Below are 26,989 nucleotides of genomic sequence, written 5' to 3' on the forward strand. Positions count from 1 at the left end.
TCCTGCATGTGTCGCTTCCCCGCTGAGGTCCGCAGGAGTTCACCTTCTTCTTCCCGGTGTATGTGAGTGCTGATCTTGCGACGAATTTTAAATTTTGCGGTTTGTCCGAATCATTTGGGTTGTCTGACGGCCACGTCCCCTGATTTGTGTTGCATGAAAGCTGGTGCCGATCCGATCGCGTGCGCCAAAAACCCGGGGCAATTCAGCGCAAATCAGAAATAGTCAGGAAACCCGACGGAAATGCGTCCATCGGACCCTTAGTAAATGTGCCCCATAAAGTTTAGGGATGAGGTTGCAAGTAGGAATCTACCATCAGATCTGCTTGTGTAGGTAGATTTCCTTTAAATGTCCTGTTCATCTACACTTAAAGCAGTATATGGAGGTGTCATCCCGCATTAAATCCTTCTGTCGTCTTGTCGGAATGAGATGACTCTGCAAAACCTGCCTAAGCTTACACAGCAAAGCAAAAACAAAATAAGCTGTTTTTTTTCAATAATACATTTTCTTTAATAGGATTCAGACATCATTACTACTGTTTTATAACCTGCAGGGCTGTGTATAGGTCTGCGGCATAGCAGCGGCACGGTGTATAGAGCCCGGGCCTTTATGTTATATCCTGCTCATTGCTGCCTTCCATGTACCAAACCTTTGAAGCCGATTCAAACCAACTTTGTTCTACAGCAGCGAAGCCGTCGGATGTCTTGTTATTTTTGTTACTTTGTATCTGTGAGTGCGCAAACCACAAAAAGTCGTATAATCAGCGCCGCCATTGTGCGCCGGTCCTTTGTTCTGCATTGCATTGTTTTTATATATTAAAATTTAAAAAAATCCTTGAATCTCTCAGCCTGGAGACTTTTCGAATAACACAGAGTCACCTGCAGAGTCGACCTAAGGTGCATCTTTGTTAGACAGCAATTACAGGTTGAACGGAACAAAACTGAAGAAGAAAGCTGTAAAATATCTGTGCCGGAGCACAAAGGACGTCAGGACCTTATTCTTGTCTGAGATTTACTTATTCAGGTTTCTATGATAAAACCTGCGCCCCCCGGGGTGTCTCATAGAAGCTAAAAGAGAAAAGAAAAAAAAAAAACCTCCTGTATTTATGGACCTGCATTTCAAAGACCATGGCGAGACGACAAAAGCGAGTAATCCGAACACATTATTTTCCATTTGTCGGAGGTCAGTGAATTCCGTGATAAAGCAGAAAATGAAGAGACGTTTTGGAGGGGGTTGTGAAGGCGCATTGTGCGGTGGATCGTGCCTGGAGATATTTACTACGTGGTTTTGATCGAAGAAGAAGAAAAAAATCTTTCATTTACTGATTTGTTATTTTGACGTGTTACGTGGTAGGGATCCGGGGAGACGGTTAAAGGGATGAATGTTTAGAATTCCTCGAGTTTCGTTACACTAAATGGTCCAGGAGGGGGATGCATGAGGTTGGTTGATATCAAGATGGTAAAGGGGTTTTCCACTGGTGTAAAATTTAAACAGGAGCTCATACCCTCTTCTACCGATCCCCTCTCACTGCTGGTCAAAGGTTGTCTCGGTCCCCAGTCACCGTTGCACTCACCTTCCTATACCCAGGGGTGAACCTGCTACCAGAGGAGACCTATAGAACGCACCCCCTCCACCCAATCCAGGTTAATTTTTTTTTTTTCGGAAGGTGGGTTCTCTAGGCTGACCTGTGGTGTGAAGATTTGCTATTTTTAAGTATCAAGTCCTGCTTTGTAGCAGGTGACTTCCCCCCTAGATGCTGCCGCCCATCTTGCTGCAGGCGGTGCTGCCCGAGGCAAGTGGCAGGAAACGGTTTCTCAGCCAATCAGTGGCCTTGGTTATTGCCTTTTGGGCTTTTATAGTTTTTTCTTTGTATGAAGTGACCCAGAAACCATTAGAAGGGAAGCTGCGGGGGGATTGGTAAAAGTCAATCATACTTGCAGCCTACCCTGTCTCCGTTTTGGAAAACCCCTTCAAAGAGAGATCAGCAGTTCTGACCACGCAGCCAGGGTTAGGTATTGTCCCTACAGATCTGTGTAATCATATATTTGTGTATGTTGTTAGTGGCACAGGACTATGAAAATTTATTCCAGGATCGTGTCTGGACCTAGAGCTTTTGGGGTCATATCTCTTCAATGAAGATGAAAATGAAAAATGAAAAATTTTAATGGTACATCTTTAGAAAATAAACATTACAGGCAGTCCCCGGGTTAATACAAGATCGGTTCTATTGGTTTGTGCTTAAGTTGAATTTATATGGAAGTCGAAACTGTATATTTTACAATTGTAGTTCCAGACAAAAAAATTTTTGCCCCAGTGACAATCGGAGTTTCAGAATTGTTTGCTGTAATGGGACCAAGAATTATCAATAAAGCTTCATTACAGACACCTTACAGCTGATCATTGCAGTCTGGGACTATAGTAACATCCAGAGACTTCACCAGAGGTCACAGGGGGCAGAGGGGTCCGTCTGTAACTATGGGTCGTCTGTAAGTCGGGTGTCCTTAAGTAGGGGACTGCCTGTACTTACCTCCATCTCTCTTGTCCATGACACCAATAATTTTTTAGGATCTCGGGCAACCCCTTTAGAGCTACAAAAGGATCATTAAGTAGGTGGATTTAGAAAAGAAGGTCATTGTAAGTGGTGGGCATAATCAGTAGTGGATTATAATATAGTCGGTTTGGGCCCAAGCCTTCTAGGGAGCCCATGGCCACCCAAACCACCCACCAAATTTTATACTGCGAAGGACCTTCACCCATGAAATCCTTGTACATCTGATCTCAATACACATGTACACAAGAGCCATTTCAGGGCCTTTAAAGGTCCTCCAGGGCTCCTGAAACCACAGATTGAAAGCAGCAGAAGGGACACATCCCCCATTCCCCAAGAAGCTGATTCTAGTACCAGATGTAGGAAGTAATTCCAGACTTATAGGGGCCACAATATTCATACAGCCCAGGCTCCACAATAGGGGGGCATTACACAGAGCTCCACAGAAAAGTGACATCCTGCAGTGTGGGAGCCACTGAAAGGGAGGCAATATACACGGGGTCACCAAGAGGGAATTATGCAATGTGGGGGACCATTAGGGGGTGTGTGCTTACTTGGGGTGGGATTGGTGGCAGGGATGAGGGGCCTGGCTTATCACACCCCAACCTTGTCCCTCTTTTGTTCCATGGTCTAAAATTTGGGAGTTATTTTTCATCACACCCTATTACTGATTCCTGGAGAGAGGAGCTCATCTGAACCTAAAAAAAGCGTTGTCTTGTGTCTGTGAGACGACCCCTTTCCAAACCTGCCGGAATACAATGTGGTTGAAGAGAGAACATTGTGACTGTATTGGAGTAAGTCAGTGTATGGTTAATGCATTACAGAATCCGGTGCATTATCCCCTATTATGTTCCCCCGGCATCTTTGTGTTATGTCCTGACCACCGGCTCCATTAACAGAAGAGCCGCGGATCGACTGAAGTGCTGAATGGCTGTGATATTTCTAGATGAGAAGAAGAACCGCTAAATACAGGGACATCATCATAATGTTCCAGGACGGAGCCCACACAAAGAGCCCAGAAATGGATTATAAAAGTGTGTATCCTGCTGCTTCCATCAATGGACCTTCAACAGGATCCATCAACATGAGGGACTGATTCATGGATGACCTGCAATACCAGACCCGGCCTGTACCCAAGGGGGGCACTCTCTTAAGAAAGAATAAAAGAGCACCTTATATTGTACCATCATTACTCTTATTTTGTCAGGGGGTTTATAAGATAACAATATTCATGGTCAACATTATTAGATGGTGGGGTGGGGGTCCCCTTTACCGCATCCCTCGTTGATCAGGTGTGTGCATCCTACCACCCTATTATATTGTATTAGAGTGCCAGAAACTGCCAAGATCAGGTTTCTCCAGAATTACCATTTATAGGGGTTCCCTGGGTTACAAAATAATAGAGATCTCATCCTTTGTTTGTATATGTAATGTCATGCCAGACAGGTCATTCCTAAATTCAGCACCTTTAAGCGTACATCCCCTTTAAGCTGTAATTTCCTCCTGGGTCTCATGTACTTTATACTGTAGTACTATCCATTGGTGGGAAGGCTCAGAATTGTCAAGACAGAGGAAGTCTATAAATATAGACTCTGTCTAGGCCTCTGGGTCGGTGCCTCTTATGAGATTTCAGTCTGTCTGGATCTCTGAGTCCAGATTGCTGCTCAAGCAGCGGAGCCAATCTGGCTACTGTTGTCAGCCCTGTCAAGATCAAGGCTTTGGTACAATCAGATTTCTTCTTCATAATGGAATCCTCGTCAGAGCCAACCAATCCGCTGCCCTGTGTGTGCCTGCAGGAAGGATCATTTCCCAGCTTGTGATCTGCTGCTGTGTGGACTGTCTGCCACTAAAGACAATGGGGGGGGGTCATTTACTAAGGGCCTGAATCACGTTTTTACGTTGTTTTACCAGAATTTTACCGATTTGCGACGTTTTTCCCTAAATTGCCGCAGGATTTTGGCGCACGCGATCGGATTGTGCCGCACTTGCGCCGGCATGCACGTGACGTGAACTTCAGTGCACTCCGAGGGAATTCAGCGCAGCAGCGACACCTGGTGGACATCGGGGGAACTACCTTAGTGAATCCCGGCAGAACCCGAATCCTCCACACAGAACGTGTCGTTGGATCGCGAATGGACCGGGTAAGTAAATCTGCCCCAGTGAGTTATTTCAAGATTCCTGTTACCAGTGTGATCCTGGCCTGCTTCCACTAACACCACGGACCTCCCCTTCACCATCAGCCCTGGGATCAATTACCACACACTCCCGGAGTACCCCGGGGGGTGGAGGTCCCTTGTCTATATCACGCCCTCTCTGTCTTTTTGCATCTCCCCGCTGGCCCTGATAGTCATGGATGAGACCTGCTCTCCTGGACCAAGCCACCTGTGAAGTATCCTGGTGCTAGGCCGCACTACGAGCCATCTACTCCGTTCCCTGAGAATCCAGCTGCCCCCACACTGCAGTCAGGTCACGGTGGGGTATCGTTGCGTATACAGGGGCCAGAGTTATATCCTAAGTTGGGATATCCCCATTAGGGTTCATCACTATATCTTGCTTTAGCATACTCTCTATAAGACAAGCAGTCTGTTAGGACATGGCTTAAAGGGATTTTCCAGAAATCCGTAAAACCCCTAGAAGGCCAAGTGCCGTGGACGGAACAAAAGAAGTCATTCATACTGGTTCCCGATTTCTGCGTGGCTGTGATACTTCCAGTTTTCAGCACTTTGGCCGGCCATAAGCTTCGGAAGGTCATGAAATGTGTTTCAGCCAATGAGTGACCTCTGGGGACCATGGGATGTCACTTCTATTTCCATCAGTAGGTAACGTCCTATGTGTCCCCAGGTTTGGCTGAATCAGGTTTTATAACCCTCTGTGACTTCTATCTGGGTGCTGGGGCAAAAAAACACCCGAAAGCACCCTGGCCCCCGATGGGGTTCCCAAATTCCTAAAAGAAACCCTTTAAAACCTGAATGGATAACAGCATCCAAGGGGTTAAATAGGTACTATAAATGTAACCTGTAAAAATTTAGAATTTTCTTTGCTCCTCCTGTTCATGCGCCCCCTGCCTATCACAGAGAGAACTGCACCTACATATACTGTACCTTACATAATGGAAGACAACTCCTATGATCTGTAGGTTTCCCGGCAGAAGTCCAAAGTGCTGAGGGGGATGTGAAAACTCTCACTGGTTGTGCAAAGACGGCGACAAAATCACGGCATGTATTTATATCTCAGCCTCTATTTTAGTTCAGTATATTTGTCCTTGGATTGGGAGAGATGAAGTCTTTCTATATTGTGCTTTATATAGTAATAGTTAAAGGGGTTGTCCAATTTCAGCCAACAATTGACATTGTTTGTGTAAGGAAAAGTTATACAATTTTCCAATATACTTTCTATATCAATTCCTTGCGGCTTTCTAGATCTCTGCTTGCTGTCCTGCTATAGGAATCTTTTATGTTTAACTCCAGTGGAGAGAAATCTGACCATGGTCACACAGGTGCGCGGCTCGTTATATTACACAGCTCTGATTGCTCTCTGTGATACTAACGAGCGGTGCACCTGTGTGGGATCACATGACCATGGACAGATTTCTATCCAGCAAAAGTAAACATAGGAGCTTTCTATAGTAGGACAGCAAGCAGAGATGTAGAAAAGTGCGGGGAATTGATACAGAAAGTATATTGGATAATTGTAGAACTAAAACCTTACAAAAACCATATCAATTATTTGCCAAAAGTAGACAACCCCTTTAATTTCAGTTTCACCAATGTCAATTTTGTCTTATTTCTATAGACTCACTGGTAGTCCTCATCATATATCACACTTCACCAAAATATAAGGAGCTCAACAACCTTTCTTAATAAAAATTAGAAATATTTATTTTTATATTATTAAAAAAAAACATTTAACATGCTCAATAAAAAATGGTCTCAAATTTATGAGGGATGGACCACCCCTTTAATTTATTAACTGAACCATAAAAAGTAAAAGTACATGATATTGAGATTTAAAGGGATAAGCAAGTTGTAGCGTCCTTGCAGCGCCACCAAAGGACAAAAGAAGTATATTACAGTTTCTCTTAAAGGACACCTGTCATCTAAAAAAGCATAACTAGCTGCACATACTAACACTTTGGCACTTAGCGGTCCGATCGCCGGCCATATCTTGTAGCGGTCTGGCGTATTCATGAGGGGGCCGTCCAGAGGGGCGGTGACTGCAGCATCAAGCCTGGCACCTGCTACATCACCACCGGCACCTAGCGTTGAAGGGGTGGAGAGATTGAAGAGAGGGGAGTGTCTGGACGGCCCCCTCATGAATACGCCAGACCACTGCAAGATATGTTCTGAGTCCTCCAGGCAAACACTTTGTAGCTTCTCTTCGAGTTTTACTTTGGGAAACAAGAATTGCATAGGCTGTAATCACTGAAGCCGCCATATTGGATCAAGGAAAGGTTTTTCCAATGGGAAGGAGATCGTGTAGCAGATGAAAGAAGACCCAGAATAGTCCCAGAAAAAGATTTCAGCAATCAGATCTATAATATCTCTTGTGGTTCAAAAGTTCTTAACACTGATACATGCAACAACAACAACAACAGGGAACGTTCCCTGTGATGCACAGCTATGTGACGTGCTATCACCCTGGTGCTGAAAACAGAGCTGAAAGTGCTGGATCTATGAAGCCACTTGAGAATCTATGGAGAATCTCTATCTGCTGATAACTTTGGAACCGAAAGACATATTGAAAACCATATCAACAATCCTGGTCTCTGATCTGCTACGTGACCTCCTTCCCATTGGAAAAAATTGCCCTTGATCCAGTATGACAGCTTTAAAAATGGTGGTCATGCTCCTGACATCACCTAGGCCCCTCACCCATTACTGGCTTGAGGATAAGATAAGTCATTTTCCCTTTTGTTTCTGAAAAAAAGTGTGATTTCTAGAATATCGCTATTGCCAGTCCCCAAAGAAGGCTGGTCACCCTCGAAAGACAAATACAAGAGAGGACAGGATAATGCAGAGAATCTCCATGGATAATCATTTCATCACTGCAGCTGAAATTGCTCAGTTTGACAGTTTAAGGATCTGTCTCATCATACAGTGTCTCAACGTTTAAGAACATAAATTTAGATAAATGCCGAATATGGAGAGACCAAACCTCTCATTATCAAAAAGCTAGAATAACCTTTGCTGAGGAGCATATTGTGTGAACAGAGAAGTGGTCCACAGTTCCTTTTAGTGATTAAAGCAAGTTTATTTTATTTGGCTCTGATGGGAAATATTATTTTTGTCGACAAACTGGGGTAAGAGGGAAGCCAAAGTGTGTAAAGAAGTCGGTGAAAGTTAGTGGAGGAAGTGTCATGGTTTGGGAAATGTTTTCTACATTAGGAGTTGTACCTCTAATACAACTACATGGCAGAGTGAATGTAAAATTGTATCACAACTTTATTTAACAACATGTGGTTCCTTCCTTGCTTCATCACTAAATCAGTCATGCAGAACAATGCCCCATGTCACACAACAAAACGGGTAAAGCAGTTCCTTAAAAAAGAAAATTGTGAAACTATGAAATGGCCACAGCCCAGGGTTCTGATCTAAACCCAATAGAAAACCTCTGGAAAATCCTTGGTGAGAAAGTTATGGCCAATAAACTCACAATAGTCACAGAACTGTCGAAGAGACTGGAAGAAGAACGGAGCAGATCCGAGCAGAGCAGACACTAGTGATGTCCTGGAGCCGGTGCTGAGGTCCTGTACACTTCCTAGTGACTGCTGGGACCTTTAGAAAATTAAGTTTTAAAATTTCACTGCGCTACAGTCATTGCTGTTCTCTATCATTATCACGGTTTTATGTTGATACTTTGGTCATTGTGTAAAACCCTGTTCTAGTGACCTGGAGACCCCTTACACAGATCCATCAAATGTTGAAAATTGGAGATTTCATTATTTCTGAAAGTCAAGTGATCAGACAGTGTTCTCTAATTCTGCTCTCCAGTGTAGAGGTGTGATTGGTATAATGGCCCTTTAAGGATACAGCCTGATTACAAGTCGTGGGAAAATATAATGGCCCCTCCGTCCAGCCCCCCGATGAGGTCAGTGAAGGCGGCAGACAATGTGCTGGTGTGTGAGGTGCATTGTGCTCTGCGATACACTTCATACACTTGGAGGAGGACGGGAACAATGGTCGACTCCCTGACTCATTATGTGCAGGAAGAATCTGTCATTTATAGGAAGCGCAGAAGTTGGGACACTAAACGTAACTGAGATAAACGCGCATTACCTACAACAAGAGGAAAGTTTTAAACAAGTTCTTAAACTTTTTCTTTTTTCCCCTTTCCATTTCAGTCTTGGACGTATCAGGACGGGCTGGATAGGTGTCACTCACTATATTTATGGCTCATCCTCCTACCCCCACCCCCTCTCCTTTTCCTGAAGTCCGACTCTTTTTAGTGAGCTTAATCATTAGGCTCCCCTCACTAAAAAGAGCCGGCTCTTTTGGCGCCCGAACAGCTTCCTATTAAATGTATAATATGGAGCCTCAATTCAGTAAGTCACCTCTCGCCACACCAATTTTAACCCGATTTTATTATGGTTACCCGATTAGGGGTCATTTACTAAAGGTCCGAACGCCACACTTTTGTCGGGTTTCCCGAAGCTTTCCGAATTGCCCCGGCTTATTGGCAAACGCGATCGGAATTTGGTGCGTTGGCGCAGGCTTTAACGTGACAGAAATCGGGGGGGCGTGGCCATCGGACAACCCGACGGATTTGGAAAAACCGCGGAATTACATTTTGTGTCGCAAGATCAGCACTTACATGAACCGGGAAGAAGAAGGTGGACTCCGGCGGACCTCGGAGCAGCAGCGACACATGCAGGATATCGGGCGCACGGACCCCAATCCTCGTTGGACAACGCTCCGCGGGATCGTGACTGGACCGGGTAAGTAAATCTGCCCCACAGTGGGAGACGTGTGAGGAAGGGCTGGAGCAGTGAGAGAGAGATGAAGCTGTGTATACATGCAGAGGGCACCGCGGAGAGAACAGGGAAAGGCAGAAACTGTCAAAGGAGGCAAAGACACAGGGACATACACATGTAGAGATATGTCCAATGATACAACTTTATTGAAAAGTGGTCATCCCCTCAAAGGGAGACAGCAATTCCCAGTTCTTCCGATGGCTGGGTGTCCAAGAGGTCCCCTATACTCCGCTTATACTGTATTTCAAAACCACTTTAAATTTGCAGAGCTGCTGTGTGCAGTGTTTGTCACTCTACTCTTAGGGCTTATTGAAATGAATGAGAGTGTTTTTGTGTTTTCGGACATTGGTAGTCCCAAGGAGCCTGGCAGAGCTCATGCATTTCACTAATATAAGACTGCACTCCCGATCGAGCTGCCCATCTATAACCTCCCCAGTGCACTGATTAGAAGACTATATGAGCCCGCTATGTGATAATATTCCAATATATGCTTCCAAAGCTCATTTTTATTTTCCCATAACTGTTTTTCATGCCCGGTTTAAACCTTAACATAACACCCATTATCTTTGTATCTACGGCAGCATTAATGCCATGGAGGTTAATCACCCGCTTTAAAAAGTGAATGAGGTTTCATGGTGGTCTGAGCAGCCGAAATGTCAGTAAAGTAATATAGCCGCGTAATACATGAACGAGCCGATGATTCTAATTTAAGGCTCTGGACTGTAGGTGGCCGTATTATTTATATGCTATTATCCACGCTTAGCTCTGAAAAGTCCAGCGTCTATTACAACCTAGTTAAACGAAGTGAACGCCATTTGCAGAAGACCTGAGCTGTGCAGAAAAAAGGTCAATTGAGGCGAACGCAGTATTAGCTTTATAAAATTTAAAGTGATGCAGCCAGAGTTTAAAATACATAATGTGGTCCTTAAACTATATGAATTATCAGAAAAATCTGATTAATAGAGCTGGATGTGAAGTGGGATCAGTATAGACATCAGTATAAATGCTGGCGCAAAAAGATGAACTGCAGAAGTAATGAACAGAATTATCTTTGGATTTGAAGGATCACAGTCAAATAATAAGCAATTAACCAATAGAGTGTATAGAAAAATCTGATTAATAAAGCTGGATGGGAAGTGAGATTAGGAAAGACATAAATATAAACACTGACATGTATGATGAACTGTAGAAGTAATGGACAGAATTATCTTTGGATTTGAAGGATCTCTTCCATTAAAGACATGTACCTGTAATTTTGCCTCCTTTGATAGCTTCAGTCTTTCCCTGTTCTCAACATGCATATATACACAGCTTCCTCTCTCCCACTGCTCTAGGTCGTCCTAATGGTGTCTCCCACAGTGTCTCTCTTCTCACTGTCCATTTTTACTGGCAGACAAGAGGGGAGGGAGCAGGATGAGTCATAATCTCCCGCTGCAGCTCCTCCTACTCAGCAGAGCTCCAAGATGTGAAAAGAAAAGCGGCAATAGTCTATACAGAGTAGAGTAGAAACTTTGCACACAGTAGAGAAGGAAAGTAGCTGGACTCCTGAATCACTTGATGAACATTCAGGGATTATTAATAAGGCACATGGACAACTTGTAAAATGTAAAAGAGTGGTCAACCCCTTTAAAGTTGAAGCATAATAAACTAGCTACATACTGTTATTGTACATCAGGCCCTCATATTTGTCAAATATCAGACAGAAATGATATATTATACTGCAAAAACTCGGACGACAGATAAAAGATAAAAATATGCGGAGCCAAGATTCATAATGCAATAAATCACCGCGCCTATTGACACAACATTAAATATACATTAGGAGGAAAAATTACTGAAAGCAGTCGGACTCGCCCTTAACTTGATTTTAATAAAGTTCCATCATTCAAAATGCGGTGAGCGGAATTATAAATTACCATTAAAATTACCTTTTCATTTTCTCCTAATTACAGCTGCCTGGCACTGTGCGTCGTGATCATTATCTCATTACATATCCCAACCATTGTGTGGACCTGATGAATGATGGGGCCGAGATGATGGTCACCTGGGCCTTAACCCTTTACAAACTGCAAAGGACATTGAATATTCCCACTAAATTCTGGCCAAAATTACAAAATATCTTGTAATCTTTCAGTAAAATGGGAATAGGGCCCCCAGGCAACACATATATCTAAACACACATAATAATAATTCTTTATTTATATAGCGCACACAGATAACGCAGCGCTGCACAGAGCTTTCCAAATCAGTCCCCATGGGCTCACAATCTAATCACCTACCAGTTTGGGAGTGTGGGAGGAAACTGGAGGACCCGGAGAAAACCCGCGCAAACACGGAGAGAACATACAAACAAACTCTTTGCGATGTTGACCTGGGTGGGACTTGAACCCAGGACTCCAGCGCTGCAAGGCTGTAGTGCTAACCACCGAGCTGCCCTATATACACAGCATGTGTCAGACCCACCACAAATAATTAGTTTAGGGGTCTACCTCCCATAAACCCCTAGGACAAACCCCCTAATAGCCTTCAGCTGGACCCCTGAGACCCATTATTGTGTCAGTAAACGGGCTGACCGGACAATCTTCTGGTCCTCTGGTAGGCCAGTCCAATTATCTCTTCCAACACTTACACCTCTATTTGAATGGTCATATAACCCAATTTTCACTTTTCTTATTTTATTTTTATTTTTTACCTAGACCAATCTTTTAAAAAATTTCAATCAAAATAAGAGGGCTTGTTTTTTTGCAGGAAGATCTATATTTTGCAGTGGCACCATATAACATATTGATAAAAATGACTAGTGGGTTAGGATGGAAAAAGTTTAAATTCTACAGTTTCGTTTCTGGGGCTTTTATACGATGATTTGTTATCATTACCGGAATATCCCAATTTGTTTAGTTTTTGTGGCAGGTCTGCAGCAGGTCTGAGCTCCAAAAATCCCCATTTAATACTGTACATTGGGTCAATTTGTGCCTGTAGCATTTGTGCAATACATGTGGCCTTTCCCTCATCTCTTTGAGTTTTATGTTTGATGTATATGAACCCATGAAGTGTACAGCATGGGGGTAATGGGGTGATTAGAGGCCCTGCCACGCATCCATAATGGGCACAAGTATTACTATGCTAATTGTGATGGTTATTACATACAGTGATGGTGTCATTGTATTATACAGATGTGTACAGCGCGGGGAGCTGCAGGGACATGCCGGGGTTATGGAAGGTTATACAGATTCACAGATTTTCCACTTGAAAGCTGAGTGAGAATCAATACTAAGTGCTCAACATAGCGAGGTGTAAGAAGAGAGGAAGAATTTTTGACACTTTAGTTTTGTGTTGATTCGCTACTTTTTATTATTAAATATCTATCTCATATCTATTTATCCAATTGTCTGTATGTCTATTATCTATCTATCTCCTATCTATCTACGGTATCTATCTATCTATCTATCTATCTATCTATCTATCTCATATCTATCTCATATCTATCTCATATCTATCTATCTCCTATCTTCTATCTATCTTTCTATCTCATATCTATCTATCCATCTATCTATCTATCTATCTATCTCCTATCTTCTATCTATCTATCTATCTATCTATCTATCTATCTCATATCTATCTATCTCATATCTATCTATCTCATATCTATCTATCTCCTATCTTCTATCTATCTATCTATCTATCTATCTCCTATCTTCTATCTATCTATCTATCTATCTATCTCATATCTATCTATCTCATATCGATCTATCTCATATCTTCTATCTATCTATCTATCTATCTATCAAGCCTTGATGAAGGTGTCACACACCGAAATGTCGCGACTTGTTCAATAAAGTTCACCTTTTATTTTGAAATTTGAACCATGGAGTGCTGCCCGCTTTTTACTTTATTTATCTACAAGAGGATCAAGCCAGAACCTTTGGGGGCGCTGCACCCCTCCTTATTAGGAGTCTATAAGATTGTGCTGACTTGGATTTTACTTCTTCTCTATCTATCTATCTATCTATCTATCTATCTCATATCTATCTATCTCTCATATCTATCTATCTCCTATCTATCTATCTATCTATCTATCTATCTATCTATCTATCTATCTATCTATCTATCTATCTATCTCTCATATCTATCTATCTATCTATCTATCTATCTATCTATCTCATATCTATCTATCTATCTATCTCATATCTATCTATCTCATATCTATCTATCTATCTATCTCATATCTATCTATCTATCTATCTATCTATCTATCTATCTATCTATCTCATATCTATTTATCTATCTCCTATCTATTGCTGTATGTCTGTCTCATCTATCTGTCTGTCCCTGTACCTCATATCTATCTGTCTCTGATGGTCTATCTCATATCCAGGGCCATCATCATGGGGGGTCTGGTGGGACTGTCAAAAGGGGGGCCTGAGGGGATCACAGTACCCACTAAACCCCCGTTCTCAGGCCCTATATGAGAAAAAAATCTATACCTTTCGGCTTCTTCTCCCCGGCCCCGCGGCTCCATCTTCTACTCTTCCGGCCCGGGTGCATCACTATGATGTGTCGCGGCCGTGTGATGTCATAGTGTACATGCTGCGCAGGCCGCTTTCATAGTGTTTCATAGTCATAGTGCTGCGCCCGGACTGGAAGAGAAGAAGACGGAGCCACGGGGTCGGGGAGAAGAAGCCAAAGGTGAGTATAGGTTTTTTTGTTTTTTCAAGAGGAGGGGGGCGTCTGGCAGGACATTTCATTAAAGGGGCATCTGGTAGGGTGATTAGATTGTGAGCCCCATTGGGGACAGGGACCTGTTCGACAAGTTATGTGCTGCGCTGCGTAATCTGTGTGCGCTATATACATAAAGGAATTTCTATACATATCATGGACATTGAGGCCGGTGATAGGCCGGAGCAGTAACATTGATGATGTATGTAATGATATTTCTGTTAGTTTGTAAAATGAGTTTTACAGTTTGGACAATTCCTATTTGTTAGAAGAGAAAATAAGCGAAATCGCTAAATACCGTTCTGCTTTGACCTCAAGCGATCAGCTGTCATCTAAGATCTGACAGGATGTTTTCCCTGCAGCGCCACCTCTGGGGATATTAGAAATTACACAGTGGACTATTAGAGGCAGTTTAGGACAGGTCCTCCAGTCTGGTCTAGAGATGAGGATCCAGAACTGTAGAATGTACAACCCCTTTAAGAGAATAGTTACTTAGGGAACTTAGATAAAGAAGACACCTTGAAGCATTAATGATTTATTGATGTCCGTTTCTTCTCTGCAGCGTCGCTGTTGAAGGGGCTGAAGCACGCCAACATCGTCCTGCTCCACGATATCATCCACACCAAGGAGACCCTCACCCTGGTCTTTGAATATGTGGTAAGTGATTCCTACCTGCATGTCTTATGGCTCTTAGACATCAGATACATGGGATACAGAGGTAATGAAGCGTATATCACGCGTAGGTGGAATATAATACGTGTTGGCGTTATAATTGGCTTAGAGGTGAGAAAACACAGGACTCACGAGTCACTATGTGTAATTACCAGCTGAGAGATTCCCTCTATAGAATCCTTCATAGAAGATACTTTTATTTTCTCATTCTTAAAGGCGTGTTTTACAGAAAACCCCTTAAAGGGGCAGCTTTTGGGTGGAAATTTAAGAAATATAAAAACTATACTTGCCCCTTCAGGACTCCCCCAACCTGGCTCCAGTGTCAACCGTCTGTTTCCCGAATCTTCCACTCCCGATGAATGTCGATGATGATTTCAAGTCTATTTCCCAAACCCTTGCCCCCAGCAGTCATGTTTGAGGCCATCAAATGTGCAATCAGTGTCAGACAGGGGTTGTTTGGACCCACTCTTCATAGACCCTCGGGAATAGTCCTATAATAGCACCTAAATTGGGTTGTCTTCTCCTGGTCATCAAGGTTCATGAGTTGGAGTCCATGCCCAATGGTGGATCCTTTGTTACTGTAATGGACCAGACCAACACTTGTAGTAGTCGAAAGCAATGAGTCGTCTTCCATAAGTGGGTCGGAAGGCAAGAGCAGTGTTACAATTTATGTGGAGGCTCTAATCTTTGAATAAAAGAAAGACCGGGCTCCATAGCAAAGAACAATCAGGACCCCTAATAGGTAGAGTTGTCGTCTGCTGGTCCTCAAGGTCCATCATTGAGTTAAAGCCCAAGCACAATGGAAGCTTGTTTTTTACTGTGATGGACCAGACTGGTAGTAGTCAAAAGCAATGGGTCTACTTGTCTAAGGGGGCCTGAAGGCCTCTACCACATAAGAGAAGATCAGTGTTACAAATGGTGTAAGGGCTATGGTAGTGGAATATAACAAAGAGGGGGCTCCATAGGAGAAATAATCAGGACTCTAATGGGATGGGTTGTCTTCTACTTGTCGTCTAGAGCAGTGATTTTCAACCTTTTTTGAGCCGCGGCACACTTTTTATACTTAGAAAATCCTGGGGCACACCACCAACCAAAATAGCACAAAATGACACTAAAACAGTCATATTATACATATAGTTAATAATATAGATTCTAAATTTATTTTACTCACTCAGTGTGAAACCTGGGCCTGTTTCGATAAACACAAAAGGGATATCCTGGCAGGAATGGAGGAAAGACACACGAAGCTCTTCCCCAACAGTTCTCAGATTCTCCCTCTTCTTAGTATATGGTGCTGATTATTATGTGGCTCATATACTGCAAAATAAAGGGGTACAATGAGAAGTACTATGGCCATGAGGCCAGAGTACAAGTGCCAGCTCATATACTCAGCATATGAGCTGGTACTTGTAGTACTCCAGCCTCATGACTATAGTATTTCTCATGTTACATTTCTCATTGTTATATGCAGTATACTGCTGGAGTACTACAAGTACCAGCTCATATGCTGAGTATTCTGCCAACAGTTCATATACTCAGGCAAAAGCTCATATAGTCAGCATTATTGGTGGGCATTACCTTGGCGGTGGGCAAATGCGGGAGTCTCTCCGCTCTCAGGATGATGCGCCGGCCTCAGTGACGTCATTTTGTCACGCGAGGTTCAAAGCTTGCCCATGTGTTATTGTACACGTCTCCTACATTGTAAGAAGCCGTGACTGCGCATCGCTGCGCATTGCCGGGAAACAAAACACAGGGGGCACCATAGTTTGGGGAACTTTCCCCGCGGCACACCCGACCATGTGTTGCGGCACACTAGTGTGCCACGGCACACTGGTTGAAAATCACTGGTCTAGAGTCCAGTATTGGGTTAGAGCCCGTCCCCCATAGAGGGTCCCCTGGTTCCCTGTTGGGCCAGTCTGACATTCTCGTTTATACTATTGGGTTACAACATAGGCCCAAACAGGATCCTCTGCTCAGTCAACCAGTCCAATAATGTTCACAATGAACACTAATGTCGTTATCACCAAATCCAATCAGGAGTGAAAGAGATGGTGAACAGTTGACACAAGATCCAGGGATTCCCTTGTGGGTGTACGAGTATAGTATAGTGGGTTTTAAATACATTTTCACAGTCCTGCTGCTACTAACACACATGTTCAGGTCTGATTACACATCTCTCCATGGACAATACATAACACTGGATGCAGAAAGCACAGAGCACAACAGTGTAAGGACACGCCCCCCAGAGCATTTGGAGAAGCTACAATTCTGAAATATAAATCCATATTTCACAGTCCTGCTGCTACTAGCAACACACACATCAAGGTATGATTACACATCTCTCCAGAGACAATAAATAACACTGACTGCACAGTGCACAGCAGTGTGAGTGCATGCCCCCAAAGCACTTGGAAAAGCTACAATTCTGGAATATAAATCAATATTTCACAGTCCTGCTTCTACTAACAACAAATCCAAAGGTCTGAATATACATCTCTCCAGGGCTACAGTATGTGAGATCACAACTAATGACCAATTCCCATTTCCCATGAATTCCATTGATTGTATGAACAATATGGCTCCTTCTGTAGAACATTCTTACATCCTATGCTAATACCTGCTACTAGACGTAACCAGTAAGTAGCACCTTAGTAGTGTCTGGGTTTATAGTGGGTGCATTCAGGGTAGAACTTAAACTCACTGCTGCCTAAGGTAAGTCATAGAACAGAGCCCCATCTGCCCCATACTCTAGTAATATAACCATTTTTTTTAGTAAGTCTGTTCTCCATGAAGTGATACTATTTTTAAGAACTGCTTTGTAGCAGGTGACTCCTCCCCTGATGCTGCAGGTGGTGCTGCCTGAGACAAAATTCTCAACTCGCTTCATGGCTGGTTCATCCTTGGGTGCATTTCCGAAAAAAAAAAACTTTTCTTCAAAAAGTTTAGAATGTATTGCTTATGAAACCTGGGATTAGAAGGGATAAACTCTAAATCTTGTGTCTGGATCTGTTGATAACACCCGGAGTGAAGACGCGGCGCAGTGTGAGGCTCATACATATAATTTAGGTATCAGTGTTACCCAGGTTTGCTGTGATTTTGCACTTTTTAGTTAATAATTAAAACCTCCCTGGCTCGGAGAGACAATGGCGTAATTTTCCCTTTCTCCAGCTGTAGTTGTAATAGTACGTAACGCTTGGAACACATAATTAATCTCTCTGCAATTTCTCCGGGAAACATATGGTATTTCTACAAAAATACCCTCGCTTTCAGCGGTAAAAATCATGGGACGTTCGCATAATAATTAAACTCTTGAACGCAGCAGATGGATTGAAGGAGGTGGAATTGATACAGAGAGAAAATTACCTTGGGTAGAGTACATTTTCTGCTATATTAATCCCACTTGGCCAGTCATGTGTTAGAAAACAAAGTTTGCATTTCGAATTTCGACTAAATTCCTTCACAGAACGAATTTAAAGGGGTGGTAAACTTAAAAAAAAAAAAAAAATACATCCCCTGTCCTACAAAGTAATTGCTTAGGATTGGGGCATGAAACCCTTATTTCAGATTGTGTGTAATCTCTGCAGCATCCATATGAACAGCTCTGTGTCCAGACTGTGAATGAAGCAGCTCCTTCCCTCTCGCAGCGGGAAGTCTCAGCATGTATCTTCGAAAGCTGAGAAAACAAACTGCATGGTTATCGCATCCTACCAAAATCAGATTTTTCTGTAATATACATCCGGCAAAGACTTCTGTAGTGTGAAGAGAAATACCAAGTGGTAGATTTTTACAATTTTTGTGGATCTAAAACAATGTACAGTACATGAAAAAGAAAATTTTTGAAAACCCCTTTAATTGTTTCATTATGCAGAAGCGGACAAAGTTTTATTCTCCTAATCTCTTATTTAAATATTTACTGTATTAAAGTTTTGTCAAGCAGTCTTTTGACCCTGACAGTGATATTTTTAGGAGCGCAGTCACTCGTGTTTGTTGGATGTCTCCCTCCAGGGGTAACTTTCTCAATGTATCAATATTGACGTCACATACATGCACCTCTTAAGGTACATGTATGGTTTTCTGATGATCTGGTGGTTGCGGTCGTTAGCTCCACAGTTTGTTGTCGGAAATTTACTTTTCAGCGAAATTAAATAAACATCTTTACATAGCGATCAGTTGATCAAACTTTCCGATGGTGATAAAATTACAAAACAAACAATACCTACTTGTTATGTTAGCTTTCTTTTAAATTAAGAACCATTGTTTCTTCTGGGGACTTGGTTTTTGCTTGGTGAGTTTATTTAAAAAAAAAATCTAACTTCTATTTTGTGTAGCATAGGAATTTTAGATGTATTTTTTATAGATTTCTTTTTAAAACGTGACGTGCAAATACAACTACAACCTCATATTTTGCTGCTAATGTCATATATAAGGGCTTCTTTTTTTGTGGTGCTGGTATTAGGTTTTTAGCAGCTTTTAAGAATATGTATTGGAGGTAATTCATCAAGCCTGGAGTTCTAGTGTAAAACAGCATAACTTTTAACTGCAATCCTATTTTGGCTGAAGAATAATTTGACACTCTAGAACAGTGGTGGCAAACCTATGGCATGAGTTCCAGAGGTGGAACTCAGAGCCTTCTAGGTTTGTCACCAGAGAGGAATATACCAGAGAGGAATATACCAGAGAGGAATATACCAGAGAGGAATATACCAGAGAGGAATATACCAGAGAGGAATATACCAGAGAAGAATATACCAGAGAGGAATTTACCAGAGAGGAATATACCAGAGAAGAATATACCAGAGAGGAATATACCAGAGAGGAATATACCAGAGAGGAATATACCAGAGAGGAATATACCAGAGAAGAATATACCAGAGAGGAATATACCAGAGAGGAATATACCAGAGAGGAATATACCAGAGAGGAATATACCAGAGAGGAATATACCAGAGAGGAATATACCAGAGATGAATATACCAGAGATGAATATACCAGAGAGGAATATACCAGAGAGGAATATACCAGAGAGGAATATACCAGAGAGGAATATACCAGAGAGGAATATACCAGAGAGGAATATACCAGAGAGGAATATACCAGAGAAGAATATACCAGAGAAGAATATACCAGAGAAGAATATACCAGAGAGGAATACACCAGAGAGGAATACACCAGAGAGGAATATACCAGAGAGGAATATACCAGAGAAGAATATACCAGAGAGGAATATACCAGAGAGGAATATACCAGAGAGGAATATACCAGAGAGGAATATACCAGAGAGGAATATACCAGAGAGAGGTATCTTCCTGCAGTCCCAGAAATTACAGGACTTAGTGTTGCTATTTTCAAGTGACAGTGCTACCTAGGACTACAGTAGGAGCACTTGTTCTAGGTGAAACAATTTTTTGTGTTCAGGGGTCAATTGAGAGAAGCTACAATGATCATCCAGATTTCTCCTCCTTTCTACTGTATTGGTGCCCTCCGGCTGCTGATACGATTGAAAGCTATGACAGGGACCAATAAATTACCACCTAAACTGCTATGTTGGCACTTTGTGATGTCGTTATTGCTTGAAGTTTGGGCACTCGATCTCTGAAGGTTGGCCATCACTGCTCTAGACTCTAGTCTATGACTGAAATGCACAAATTTTAAGAAATTCATCCATTTTGGTCCATTTTTCATAGGTCACAGCCGTTCACTTTCACATCAATGGAGAGCGATGATCGTAGGATCATTATTTTAGATGATATTGATAAGACCCTATAAATATTCATAGCATCACATCTCCTCTAATGTCTTGTCCTGAGGCTACGGGGCTCGTGTTACCAGTTAATATTCCTGGGTGGTCTTGTGTGTGTGTGAAGGGGGTCTTTGATGAATTTACTACCCTCATCAGAATACGTCAAAGACGGAACTTTTTGTAAATTTTTTTTTTTTTGGTGCCATTTTCCGGCTAATCCTGTGTGTAATCACAATGAGGAAAGCAAAGATTCATAAAGTCTTTTCAAAGACAATGTCATCTAAATAAATGATGAAGCGTTCCTGGTCGGGGGGAGAGTCAGTGAATTAGTGCCGGAGGCTACGAGATGCAGAGCAGCGTCATAAATTAGTCAGGATTATGAATATTGATAGGACTGTGTTATTATAATCCGTCATTTTTGTATTTTCAATCCTACATCATAGAACTCCATTACAGGACGGACATTTTTTACATTAACCTTTAAGAGAAATTCTCATGGCTAATGTTAATGAAGATCCCTTTAAATGTGGTTTACTATTATTTCAGCGTTCTTAAAGGGAACCTTTCACCGGCTTTTACACCACTTTACAACCTGCACCCTCAGGTAGGGGGGTAAATATCCTTTCTAGAATTCCCTATTTTATGCTAAATTTAGCTTGTTTACCTTTAAAAAAAAATCCCTCCAAATTTATATGCAAATGAGCTGAAAAGAGACTGAAGTGGCGCGGTCTTCAGATGCTGCTCGCTCTCTTGAACTTTAAAGCACCTAGAATTGTGGTTCTGGTGTCATTTTAAAGATGAGACTGGTATCCTTCAGGCTAGTGGTTCTGTGTGCTATAGATCCAGAGATAAAGACAGTTAAAGGAACACTCCAGTCAAAGCTAATTTGCATAATGTCTGTTGCAGGGCATGAAAGGAGGAGCATGACTCATAGTCACTGTATTACTAGAACCTACCTAGAGTCCCGCTCCTCCCTTTAGGCCTTGCACCAGCTATAATTCTGGAGTGTTCTTTCAAAGACATAGGAATCAAATCTTTATCTGCAGCTTGGTTTTATAGCTATATTTTTAACTACCTTTATCATCAACATTATAGAGCAACTTTACTTCTAAGATTCTCATCTTTAAAATGACACCAGAAACTAGGTTCTAGGTGCTATAGAGTTCAGATAGCAGCATCTGGAGGGATTCCACCCCCCTCTAGCCTATCAGAATTACTTGTTCCAGGCAAAAAGTGACTCTTTTGGGGTAATAAGACTGGAGCCTAATTCTCTTTAAAGGTAAAGGGCTGAGTTTTGCATACCCAACCTGAGGGTGGTGCTTGTTTAGCGGCCTAAAATCTTAATCTACAGATATTCTATGTTCAAGTTTCAGTAATAGTTCCAAGTGTAGTGAAGATACTGAATTGTGATACTACATGATATCTACATTTGGCAAAGTCGGAGCGCCACCAGGAACGCTCTCGGCGTATACAGTCAGCGTGGCCATAGACATATACTGGCGGGTGGGGGCATCCTTTTTGCCTCTACAAAAACACAGAATCTAAAAATGAAGCAAGTTACATTTTTCCATCCTGCTCCCTCCCCCTAAGCCCTGTATAGGCTCAAGGCATTGTAGCCTATGGGGGAACATGTGCAATGTATTACTTCCATCAACGGCCTCCGCTGAGCAGAAGCTCATGGAGGTGGTCCCACAAGGACCAGGGAAACGCCCCCAACATTGGCAGGAGCCAATTACTGCCCGCTGCCATTGTCCACTCCTCCCCCAAATTACAGGAGGGAGGGATAGCAGGACGTATCCCATTATGTGAGCAGCCGGTGGGATATGTCCTTGCCCCCCATTGTAAGGACACATCGGGAATCCTACTAAAAACGAGATGTGATAAAGCCTAATATCTTTTTTCCATCTTTTTTTTTTTAATTTTCATAATACTGTATGTCCAGCAAATACAATAATAATAATACTTTATTTATATAGCGCACACAGATTACGCAGCGCTGCACAGAACTTGCCAAATCAGTCCCTGTTCCCAATGGGGCTCACAATCTAATCATCCTAACAGTATGTTTTGGAGCGTGGGAGGAAACCGGAGGACCCAGAGGAAACCCATGCAAACACAAACTCTTTGCAGATGCTGACCCTGGATGAGACTTGTACCCAGGACTTAAGCGCTGCAAGGCTGTGGTGCTATCCACTGAGCCACTGTGCTACAATACAATACAACTTTATTGATTCTGTAGGAATTTTTTTTTTTTTCAGTGTTATTTTTTTTTTTATGATCTAACTTAGAACTCAAAACCCACAGGAATATCAATATGTTTCAATGAATTTTTACTTATATAATACACTTTTTTCTTCATTGTAACTAATTTGAATACGTTCAGTCCCCAGACTCACCTCACCTCTACTCCCTGGTCTCTATTAGGAATTGGTGAGAGGTTCCAACATTCAGCACCCCCATAGATCAACAGCAACTTATAAAGAGGGAACGGAAGAGGGAGCAGACAGCGCCATTCTCTGTGTAGTGGTTGAACTGAGTCACTGCAGCCTGGATAAATGAGTAATAGCTTATCTGCTGTAACACAGTCTGACCAGTACATGGAGGGTGGCGCTGTCTGCTTCATGTTCAATTGTCTATCATCTGCTGAGAACAACTAATCTCCCGCCGCAGTAAACTGATATTGAGGACGTATTCTATGTATTTCTTACAAATATTTGCAACCTGGAAATCCATCTAAATTTCCTTACAATATCAATAATGATAATAATACTACTAATAATAAAATATATAGATCACTAATAATGATACTAATACTAATAATATATATATATATATACAGGCAGTCCCCGGGTTACATACAAGATAGGGTCTGTAGGTTTGTTCTTAAGTTGAATTTGTATGTAAGTCGGAACTGTATATTTTATCATTGTAATCCCACTCAGAACTTTTTTGGTCTCTGTGACAATTGGATTTTAAAAATGTTGGGTTGTCATAAGAATCAAGATTAACAATAAAGCTTCATTACAGACGCCTGTGATAACTGTTATAGCTGATTATTGTAGCCTAGGACTAAAGTACAGTAAATCACCAACATCCAGAGGTCCGTCTGTAACTAGGGGTCGTATGTAAGTCGAGTGTTCTTAAGTAGGGGACCGCCTGTATATCACTAATAATGATAATAATACTTAATACTAATAATAATAAAAAAATATATACCACTAATAATAATACTAATAATAATACTAATAATAAATATATACCACTAATAATAATACTAATAATAATAAAATATATATATATATATACACACGATTAATAAAAAAATTACAAAATATAGAACATAATATAGAACAGTTGAAAAAGACAAAATCTAGATATTTTTTCCTATCTATGAGCACAGAGCTTTATTATATCGGTGTAACAGGAATGTCTAATACTCTTCATAAAAGGTTTGTGTCACAGCGAGGGCGCGAGTCTTTAGAGGTTGAGCTTATCCTTCCAACATTCCAGCCATATCAGGTTTTCATCATCCAGCTCATAAAAGACTGCGGTCCTACCTCAGCATGCGAACCCTTGCCGTGGCCGCGAGCCATAGACGCCTCTGTGTATTAACACGGATTCACTGTTTAGACTTCCAGGAGTTCTGAAATGTTTTTTTTCACATTTTGGTTTCTTCCCTTGAAACATATTCAGGGTTAACGTATCATTTTTATTATTTATAATTATTATTATATCTTTTGTTCCATTTTTTATCAATGAAATGTTGTCAATTTTACCGTTTATACCGAGTGAATATAAGACTTTATCTGATATTTATTATTATATTAAGAAATTTTAATTTCGAGAAAAAATTAGAAATTATTATATAAAAGACGTCAGGCAGTCCCTGGGTTATGTACAAGATAGGTTCTGCAGGTTTGTTCTTAAGTTGAGTTTGTATGTAAGTCAGAACTGTATATTTTATCATTGTAACCCCCAGCCAAATTTTTTTTGGTCTCTATGACAATGATTTTAAAAATGTTGGGTTGTCATAAGAACCAGGAGTAACACTAAAGCTTCATTACAGACGCCTGTGATAACTGTTACAGCTGATTATTGTAGCCTAAGGCTAAAGTACAGTAAATTACCAATATCCAGAGGTCCGTTTGTAACTAGGGGTCGTATGTAAGTTGGGTGTTCTTAAGTAGGGGACCGCCTGTAAAAGTATTTACCGACTTTACAGTCTAACCGGCCTCACCCCTAATCTGGATAGATGGCCCTCTTTGGGATAGAGAATCACCAACCCCACAACATGCTGAGATTTTCTGGGATTATCTTTGAAAATCCGAAATTGTCCCAACAAATTCAAGAAAGTTGGCAAGTGACGATTGGTTTGTCATCAGCCCAATTTTTTGGGACTTTATCTGAAATGGCAAATCATCAGTAGTTTGTGTTCTCATGAATTTTATGGAACTGTTTTTAGAAAATTAGGAACTTTTTGTAGCAAGTCCAGGCGGGTTTGCAAGTCACACATGGTTTATTTCTGGTGTCCTGAATTTTCTGGCTTGTCTCCTTAATTTAGGAACTGTTTTAGCAAATCCAAGGGGGTTGGCAAGTTATGATTGTTTTTATGGTCTCCTTATTCTTCTGGAGCTGATCCCAAAAAAACTGTCCCCAAAAAAAGTCAGAATGGTTGTAGTCATGAAGCTTTGAGGGCCTGTCCCTGAAAATCAGGAACTTCAGGATGGTTGGAAGGTCTTGATTGGTTTGTTGTCTTCTGAATTTTCTGGAACTTCTGGAATTGGGAAGTGTTCCAGTGAAATCAGAAGGTTTGGCAAGTCATAAATGGTTTGTTTATGGTCTCCTGAATCTTCTGGGACTTTCTCTGAAAAATAGGACCAGTTTCAGCAAATTCAAGATGGTTGACAAATCATGATTGGTTTGTTTGTGATCTGCTCAATTTTCAGGGTCTGTTCAAGATAATTCAACGGGATTGGCAAGTCATGATTGTTTTTTCTTTTATGGTCTCCTTAATCTTCTGGGGATGACTCTAAAATAAGTAAAAGTCTCCAATTCAGAAAGGTTAAGTCATGGATGCTTTGTATGTGGTCATGATAATTTTTGGGGGCTGTACCTGAAAATACTTGTTCATGCAAGTTCATAATGGTTGGAAAGTCTTGCTTGGTTTGTGGTCTCCTGAATTTTTTGGAACTCTCTTAAAATTAGGAAGTGTTCTAGAGAGATCAGGAGGAATGAGACAAGTTGTAAATGGTTTGTTTATGGTCTCTTAAATCTTCTGGGACTGTTTCTGAAAAAAGGAAAATTCAAGATGGTTGGCAAATCATGATTGATTCGTGGTCTGCTCAATTTTATGGGACTGTTGCTGAAACAAGGTTCTAGTAACTTCAGGACTGTTGGCAAGTCTTGATCGGTTTATGGTTTCCAAAAATTTTCTGTTGCTGCCCTGTAAAAATTTGGAACTACAATTTGGGGGCAGTTGGCATGCCTTGTTTGGTTTGTTAGTCTACCCCATTGAAACATGGATGAGATTTTTATTTTTTTAAGATACTTTAAAAAAATGCTCAGTAAAAAATCGTCAAATGTGTCGATAGATATTAGGAAAAGGGGTTCTTTTTGACCAGGAGATAATTTCCCTTGTAACCAGAACCGCTTAAATTCATCCTTAATTTCTAATTCTCTGTCCTTGTACTACCAATTCTTGGATGTCACCAAAACCAGGTAGATGTTTCGCTACAGTTTTTGGGTATTCTGTAAAATATTCTGGGAGAACCCAATGACAATGTATCAGTGATGTGATATCTCCATCTAGATCTCCTGGACTTGATGTCAGGATTATGTGCCTCAGCACGTATCGGGTCTGGGTTGAAATGTGACCCTGAGCTGTACAATTGGCCTTCTAGTAGTGAGCGTTTTCCATTTCCAGTTGGACATCAAAGGTCTATTTTCCTGTGAAAGGAGAAGTTATGGTAGAGAGTGGAACTAGTGATGCATACCAAATGCCCGCTCAGTCCTCTCCAGCAGAAGAATGGACCGCTCACAGCCATGCCATAGGCAAACAATGCCGGGTGTCTGCCGCATGATGTCATCTCCCACAGACAAATAGCACACTTTTTGTTTTAATTCAAGAGCGGATTTAGATTGTTTTGTAGCATCATGGGAATGTGGATGGAGCAGCTTCGTGGGGCCTTCCGTCCCTTTTTTCGGATTTGGAAAATTACAGTCACATCTATTTATGGAGAATTACCAGGTCCACGTTCTCAACGACGAAGACCATGCAGTAGCCCTTGTACCAGTATGTCAGTAATAGTCGATAACGGTAAAGTACATGAGTGTAATGATCCAGAAT

At 41.6% G+C, this 26,989-nt stretch overlaps 1 protein-coding gene across 3 annotated transcripts in view; it reads left to right on the forward strand.

Annotated features, from left to right (window-relative positions):
- The window catches only part of CDK14 (cyclin dependent kinase 14), a 317,114-nt gene that overhangs the window by 90,497 nt on the left and 199,628 nt on the right, over positions 1 to 26,989 (forward strand). For all 3 annotated transcript variants that reach the window (XM_072154286.1, XM_072154287.1, XM_072154289.1), the window contains one exon: positions 14,794 to 14,888. In XM_072154286.1, the coding sequence (XP_072010387.1) occupies positions 14,794 to 14,888 (95 nt within the window). The remainder of the gene's footprint in view (positions 1 to 14,793; positions 14,889 to 26,989) is intronic.

This window comes from Engystomops pustulosus, chromosome 5, assembly GCF_040894005.1.
Source record: "Engystomops pustulosus chromosome 5, aEngPut4.maternal, whole genome shotgun sequence".
NCBI classification, from domain to species: domain Eukaryota; kingdom Metazoa; phylum Chordata; class Amphibia; order Anura; family Leptodactylidae; genus Engystomops; species Engystomops pustulosus.